Genomic DNA, 8,296 nt, shown 5'->3' on the forward strand with positions numbered 1-8,296 from the left:
TGCAATCAATATGCCGTTCTGAATCCATCCTTGATAAAATCGTCAAGGATTCTTCATGCCTTTGGAGCTCGTTTAAAAAAATATATACTTCTCAAATGAAGTTAAGGAACGTGAAATTATTTTGTATAAATGTAATGACTAACTATGATGACTAACTTTTCAGTAGCATTTATAGGAAACATTCCGATCAGTTTACGAACGTTTCCACTTGTTAATTAACTATGCAGCAAGTATGTAACAGACCGTAAATTATATCTTAATGAAAATGATCCCGCCAGGGTTTGTAATGATCAGCTAATGCTATTGCTAAGCCTTTCTGCAAAGAGCGAAAACACAATGAAAGAACATTAAATATTCCCATTCAGCACCACGAAAGAAATGTACATCATTGACATTGATTCTGTCGTGTCCTGTGTGTAAAACAGAAAACAGGTGCGTTATGGATTTATGGATGATCTTATCCATTTGCTTTTTATGGATGGCGTGAGTTACGGAACAACACAAACACAAGTGAGCTGCGTTTGAGAGGATCTTGTCTCACATTTTAAGATGGACGTTTATCTCTGTGTAATGTGGGTGATATCTGTGCTCTACCGTCTGACATGGGGTGAGTTACAGGTGCTATAGATTCGTTAGAGGAGGATATGTTAACCTTCGTAATATCTCGTATCGCCACTGATTTTCAGTCATCCCTTCCTTGCAATTTACACCTTTTGCCATTTCAATGGAATCTGTTTCGCCAGATAATGGAGAAAGATTGACTTTTGAGTTGTTTGTGATAGTAGAATAAGAAGTTATCTCGGGTAATGTCATATGATTACAATTCTATTTCGTTTTCTATAACTATTACAGTTTCTCTTAAATTGCATGTATTGTTAAAATGTTCCAAATTTCACATTTCGATAAAGGGTCCTTCACACTTATTTCGAATTGACAGGAATCAAGGAGAATCAGCCAGACAAAATTCCAAAATTCGAACCGCATTCGGGAGAGAATTTCAAGCTTTGTAAGAATGCTGTTGGAATAATTATGACGCACTTCGAACCCGCCTCGAATGATTCTTACTCATTCCAAATGTACTAAATCACGAATTCAGCTCGAATGAGTCGGAATACAGTAGGAATAGTTAGAATGCCGTTAGAATACACTAAGAATACTTAAAATGAATTTCGACTGCCGTACGAGTCCGGTTCGATTGCTGCGTTAATAACACTCGAATTTCAGTTGGAACGTACCTCTTTACCTTCTGTTAAAGAATTAAAACAGAATGCAGCTCGAATAATTTAAATGTCCTTCAAATGCACTTAGAATGTAACACGAATGTCCGGAATGCATCAAGAAAGCTGCCGGAATGTTCCACGACAGGGTATAAAAGGTTTAATCTGGACTATTCATCAGTCTCTGCCCAACTCCCATAGAGTATGGATCCCCTGAACCATGTTGTGTTGCTCCAAATTGCTTCAGCGAGACCTGATTGAAAGAGATGTGGAGAAGAAACTGGAGAGGACCCAGGACGAAGACCCAGGAGATTCCAGACCAGACCATGGCTGAAAAGGAAAGGAGGAGGCTGTATGGACATTACAGAAGACTGATGGAGGAGCTCAGAGTTGAGGACACGCAGTCATTCTTCAACTACCTTAGGATGGAGCCTGCCATGTTTGATGAGTTGGTGCTGAAAGTCGAACCAAGAATACAGAAGCAGAATACATATATGAGAAAGGCGCTACCTCCAGGCTTGAAGCTACCCATCACATTGAGGTTCTGGGTTCAGGTGGTAGGTAGCCCAGCTTCATGTACAGCTTCCGCGTGGCAAGGAACACAATCAGCCTGATCATCCCAGAAGTATGTAAGGTCATTGTGGAGGAATACAAGGATGAGGTTATCATCAGCCCTACCACTCCAGAAGACACCCATTGAAGAGGTATTCAGAAACAGGTGGAATATTCCTAGGAGCTTTAGATGGCAAACATGTGGCCATTAGAAAACCTGCCAAGAGCGGGTCATTGTATCACAACTACAAGGGTGTCTTCTCTGTGGTCCAAATGGCCCTTGTGGGTGGAAATTACAAGTTCCTTCGGGTGGACGTTGGTGCTTACGGAAGTATGTCTGATGCTGAGATCTTCAACGAGTGCGAGCTCAAGGATTGTCTTGAAGACGGGTGCATAGGATTTCCTGATCCGTTCCCCTTACCCCACGATGACGAGCGTATGTCATGCTTTATTCTGGGAGATGATGCCTTTGGAATATGAAACTTTATTAAACCATATGGTCATAGGGCTATCCAGAGAGACGAGAGAATCTACAACTACAGGATCAGCAGGGTCCGACCGGTAGTGGAAAATACATTTGGAATCATGGTCCAGAGATGGCAAATCCTCCTCACCACCATGCTGCCAAGGCCTTCCGTTGTTAAGGACATCATTGAATGCTGCCTGCACAACTTGATGAGGACTTGTTATCCTAATCTCCACAAAGGTATGGTGGATGAGGAAGATGAGCAGCACAACGTGGTGCCAGGAGGCTGGAGACAACTTGCGCAGCTTGAAAATGTGAATGATATCTGAAGTTTCAGTGACAGGTGGCTACGTTTTTATGCAATTCGGCGGTGTTTTGATGACGCCGTGGCTCATTTGAAGAGCATTCGGGACGTTCTGACTTTATTCGAGGTGTATTCGATGTACATTCGAGCTGTATTCCAAGTGCAATCGAAATATTCCGATAAGTTTGAAGTGGCTTGCCTTTCCCATTCTCCCTCGAATACGTTAAGAATACTTAGAATGCAGTTAGAATGCAGTAATAATACTTAGAATGCAGTTAGAATGCACTTCAAATGCTGTTCGATATTTTTCCACTTCGAATGTACCTCAACAGTTTTGAACATGTTCAAAACATTCGGGCATGTTACAAGAATTGACACGAATAGTTGGAATGCATTCGGAATGGAGTAAGAAGTTTTAGAATGCAGTTCGAATTTCCAGGAATCTCCAGGAATTTTCATTCGGACGGCATTCTGGTTCATTCCGCCTCAAGTGTGAAGGGGTTTAAAACAATTAATCAGTTACAGAGGAACCCCCTGTTTAACACCCACAGGAATATTAATGCCTACCCGCGTATACAGTACTTTGCCATACCCCTAAACAGAAATGCCATATACAAACAAGTCATCGTCATCATCACTCTGGGATCAGAAGCTTTGTTTCATCATGGGCGTGCATACTTACAGGACGAATGTCATACAAGAAGTATTATACTTTTGGAGAAAATGATTGAATCCCCATTTTCACACGGGACATTGATATACTTTACTGCCCTTATGGTGAAGGAAAACCAAGTTCTATGGATAGTCAACTTCTTTATTGCAATGAGTGCGACGTTTCGGTGTAGGTACTAACTCCGTTATCAATGCCTCTCAAAGAAGGTGCCCTTATGGTGTTTTCGTCATTTGTCCTTTCAGCATGCACCGAGACCCATGTGGCCGACACAGGCACCTTCACCTCCCTCAACTACCCCAATGACTACCCTCCAAACCTTATGTGTACTTACACCTTGACACCTGTCACCCCCGGGGCTGTGCTTAGACTCGTCTTTGATGACTTCAGCACAGAGGAGGACAAGGATTTAGTGAAGGTATTGTATGTTTTAATAGAGACTGAGTCCAAGTAAAGGGGTTGATAAGAAGAAAAGAAGTAGGGTGGGTTCCAAATTTCTCGGTACGAGTAAACAATCAGTCAGAAAACTTTTGTTAAAAGTACAAAAACTTCACCTTCAGAATGCAGATGAGTATAGTAGCACCATCATATTGTTAGATATTTTATAGATTCTATAACCTTTGTGAGCCCCATATCACAGACCCGAAAGGGATGACCATTGAACACGAAGGCGATTAATTAAGAACCCAAGCATCTTTGTAATTTAGATTTGGCGGTGAAAGTTCATTCTGTTTTTCATGGCGCGATATATTTCTAAGCAGCTCTCAGATCTTGACGCAGAGAGGTATTGCATCGCCGTTAAGATCTCAGTTTAACGAAACTGTATTCAAGAGGTAACTATTACTCGATGTTACATGTCCATAGCCATGATGTATAAATGTGTATAACTTTGGGCAGATATGTATGGTAGCTGTATCCACAATAAAGTATAAAAATGTTTGTAATTGCGTGAACGTCATACCCATACAACAAATATAATGTTTTTAATATACTTTTATGAAGCTAAAGAGGTGAATCAACTGGCAGGTATTCATCAGGATGAGCACTGTGTATGTTGGGATACTCAGCAATAGATAGCAAATGTTATGACCGCAAACGATCTTGAAGGACGACAGGGGTAAGATTGGAAATTTAAACGTTGACATTTTTGGATTAGTATCGAGCAGTACTTCTTGTCACTATTGTTTGGTCATTAATGAACGATATTAGATCGTCGTTGTACTTTATGCTGAACTTAAACCTCTTGGCCAAATTACCTTGTTTTGATGTTGCCATTCCTAGAAAATATTCTGAATCGTACAAACAGAAACAGAACAGTAAGAAGGGGGCCAATATTGCTGCTCATGTGGATGCCTACTATCTCCAATACGAAATACACAATGCCATTTTAGAAAGTGGTCAAATGTAACGTATGTTATATTTGGGATTACACTTTCTTAGTAAAGTACAGATTCTAGTACTTTTGGGGTTGACATTCCGGGAATCGAACCCACACCCTCAGACCCTAATCGTATCTCCAATACGCTGGTCTGGTTACAAAACTAGGGACAAAGTTTTACTAGGTACCAGTCTAAGAGGCGACTGAAGTGGTGGTCTATCCGGAGAAGTAGATAAGTCAGATAAGTCGTTGGACATGTTCAGTGTACCGCTCGTAGATCTGAAATACTACACCAAGGGGAGACAACTCTCGTGTTACGACCGACAAAAACAGGAAGGCTTTCCAAGCACTCAAACAGAACACTCTACAAACAGAATTACCTTCGCAGTAACTCAACCAAATGTTGAAAGTTTTAGTATCATGCAAATTTCCTTTTATGGCTTTGATGTGTAGTTTTGGTTATCATTATAACAACATGACGTTTAACTTGATAGTTTGAAAAATATTACTTTGCCCTCAACATGTGAAACTATGAAAACTATGAAAAAAGGTTTGCATTATGAAACGATGATCGTTTGGAATGGCGTAAGATATCTTGCATAAACCCATCCTGCTGTCTTCGTCTTTTAGTCTAAACGGTCTGAGAAGTGTTCATGCAAAATGCAATCTAGTACAACAATGACACAACCGGGGCGGATCCAGAGAGGGTGTATGTGCGCGGGGGTGCACCCCTCCCCTTCTCCAAAACCCTGGATCCGCCCCTGCATAAACCCGGATGACTGGCTCTGTAAACAAGTAATAATCATTAGCATTTTCATGTGAGGCAAGTTAGAACTCTTCTTTGATTTAATTCCAGATCTATGACGCAGACGACAAACTAGTGATCACAAAGAGCGGTGGGCGTTACAAGTGGGTTGTTATCCCTACAGCAAGCTATTTGAAGGTCGTGTTTTCGTCTGACAATGCCAACACGTTCCTTGGCTTCAACGCAAGTTGGTCTAGTGAGTAACCCGCTCTGAGAAACTGTATCATATGGTCTAGAGTTACGTAACATACCGTACCAGGATCCGCTGTCCGAGGGTTTCGATTCCGTTCATGTTGGTTTCTCCATTGTGGTCACTTTGGAAGTACCACCAATGGGACACTCAATTTCGCCTCCTATAGGGACAGGGGACAGGGGACAGGGGACAGTATGTAGACGGTTCTGTGCTTCAAGATCATGCATGAAAATAAACTCTGTCAAAAATACATGAAAATGGCAGTTAATGTAGGGGTGTATAAAAGCCCATGTGCTTCCGTATTATATTCATTCATTTGTCGCCGAAAAGCTGTGTTAAAAATGCCACGATTGAGTGCTGCCGACCGAAATATCGCCATTGGTCGTGTTCAAGCCGGAGAAAGTTTTGGAACTGTTGCACGGCACCTAAATGTTCACAAAACAACGATATCCCGACTTTGGAGCCGCTACAACAACTTCAATTTGACCAACGATCGCCCGAGAAGTGGAAGGCCAAGAATCACGACCCCCCTTCAAGATCGGTACATCCGGGTCCATCACCTGCGTAATCGGCATGCCCTACCAACCGTGACTGCCACACAAATACCAGGTTTGAGGAGAGTGTCAGCTCAAACGATTAGGAACCGTCTGAAAGAAGCGGGTTTACGTGCCTGTAGACCAGTTGTTGGACCTGTACTACGCCCCTACATCGACGCCGACGACTCAGGTGGTGCAACAACGTAAGGATACGGTTGCGTTTCTTTTTGACAGAGTTTATTTATCTTGTGTGACCAGCATGAGCGCCCGCTAGAACAAGGCGAACGGGGCCGAGCAAGCGAGGGGGTTGTCTGTTATTGTAGACAAACAATGCTTCAGAACCAGGACATTCTTTAAGAGTCATGATGAAGAGGACCACTTGTTTATGGTTAAACAACTTATTTATTGCAATAGATGCGAACTTCACACTCATACTGTGATATCCATATTAGGGCATTATTTTTTCACGTAGCCACCAAATTTTGAACATCGGTCGGTCGGTAGGGGAAAAAAAAACAAAAAAAATTAATAAAGACAAAATTATCCGAATAATGTTCTGGATTCTCATTTATTGTATTTCTTATTACAATTTTTCGCGTTCTTTGGACTTGTGGCGGCGATTGATTAAACCTTTTTTAGATAGACAGACATTTTACATAACGAAGCGGTACGTTTTAGGTTCGAGTCGGCGGTGTTGGAATGAAATAAATAAGTTTTGTTGTTGTTGTTGTTTTGTTTTGTTTGTTTTTTGGGGGGGTGGGGGTGGGGTGGCGTCGGCAATAAAATTAGTGTCGGTCGGGCGATGAGAAACACAAAAAATATAAATACTGCCCTATGACTGAAATATATAATGATTACCCAAAATTTTATGCTTCCTTCCTTGACAGTGATCTTTGATTCTTTCAGTTGCCCCCTCGTCGCAGGCGTTTGACTACCGGGTTGCCATGGCAACGAGATGCCCTGTCCAAGGACTCTTTGAACCATTTCCAGAGATAAACGGAATTAGAAAGCTGGAGATTATGCCATCAATGACCTTCCATACCTGTATGCTGCTGTGTCAAGTGCTGGCGGAATGTTCGTATTTTAAGATATATTCCAGCGGAAACTGTTACGTGTACGAATATCAGGACGGCTTCGTGCTGAAATACACCTCCACTTACAAAAAGGTTACCAACCCGTAGTCATGGACGAAGCCTTACGGTGATCAAGAGAGTAGATGAATGTCGTTTTATGTGGCAATCTGAACAGCTAGGGGAACTGTGAATGAGGGAATGCTGATCAGGCGAACCATCGGAATACTGCTTCATGTCGTCAACAGAAAGTTGCTTTACACATAATAGAAGTTTTCGAGTTGCCTCCGGTTACTTCAGTAACCCATTCTTCCGTAACCCATGCTTGTCGTAAGAGGCGACTAACGGGATCAGGTGGTAAATGTAAATAATCAAGTCTTGACCAGACAGTGCAGTGATCAACAGCATGAGCATCGATCTGCGCAATTTGGAACCGATGACATATGTCAACCACGTCAGCGAGCCTGACCACCCGATCCCGTTAGTCGCTTCTTACGACAAGCATGGGTTACTGAAGATCAATATTCTAACCCGGACCTTCACAGGTTTTTTGGTGTAGGTAAATATGCACCGATTATTGCTTTCAGTGGGGACTCAGGAATGTCTGACAATGGTTGCATATATATTGTTAGACAGTGGTGCCGTTTTAGAAACATGCCTGATCGTTTAAATAAACATGTTTTGTTATGGTCGGAAGGTATACTGCTAATCGTAAAAACTGGAATCACCGTTTTTCGTCAAAATTGGTAGACCTAAATTTATATGCAGCATATTTCAGATATCACCACTCGTGTAAATGCTAAATTTATCACTACAAATATGCAAGATTCGATAATGAAGAACTATGTTTCAAATTGGCAAGAAAGTTTAGGGAAAGATAATTAAATGAATAGTAGAAGTAAGAACCGTAGATCTTTTGAAGATTTTTATTGTTGTGAAACACTTTTATGCCCCGGAGGTACACTTCCGCTTTTACACATTTTAGATGTGATGAAAATAAAAACGGACAGGTATATAAATCTATATATTGATGACAGAGTATGTTTTAACTGTGTTTGAATTTTATTGAGGACGCAGATGTTGTTATGTTATGTACTGCTCCGTT

The 8,296-nt window shown here is 41.5% G+C and overlaps 1 protein-coding gene across 1 annotated transcript; it reads left to right on the plus strand.

Annotated features, from left to right (window-relative positions):
- Positions 1-415: 415 nt before the first annotated feature.
- LOC124270696 (adhesion G-protein coupled receptor G6-like) lies at positions 416-7,545 on the plus strand. The gene is made up of 4 exons (XM_046705730.1): positions 416-607; positions 3,455-3,627; positions 5,444-5,588; positions 7,028-7,545. Exons 1-4 carry the CDS (start codon positions 550-552, stop codon positions 7,300-7,302), a joined length of 651 nt encoding a protein of 216 aa, XP_046561686.1. The 5' UTR covers positions 416-549; the 3' UTR covers positions 7,303-7,545.
- The last annotated feature ends 751 nt before the right edge of the window (positions 7,546-8,296 follow it).

The sequence above is a fragment of the Haliotis rubra genome, unplaced genomic scaffold, assembly GCF_003918875.1.
Source record: "Haliotis rubra isolate DU_JTF1 unplaced genomic scaffold, ASM391887v1 Scf154, whole genome shotgun sequence".
NCBI classification, from domain to species: Eukaryota; Metazoa; Mollusca; class Gastropoda; order Lepetellida; family Haliotidae; genus Haliotis; species Haliotis rubra.

Coding starts and splice junctions, on each gene's coding strand:
- LOC124270696 (XM_046705730.1), top strand. CDS start 550: ATGGACGTTTATCTCTGTGTAATGTGGGTGATATCTGTGCTCTACCGT. Junction 3,628..5,443: donor AGGACAAGGATTTAGTGAAG/GTATTGTATGTT, acceptor ATTTAATTCCAG/ATCTATGACGCAGACGACAA. Junction 5,589..7,027: donor CTTCAACGCAAGTTGGTCTA/GTGAGTAACCCG, acceptor TGATTCTTTCAG/TTGCCCCCTCGTCGCAGGCG.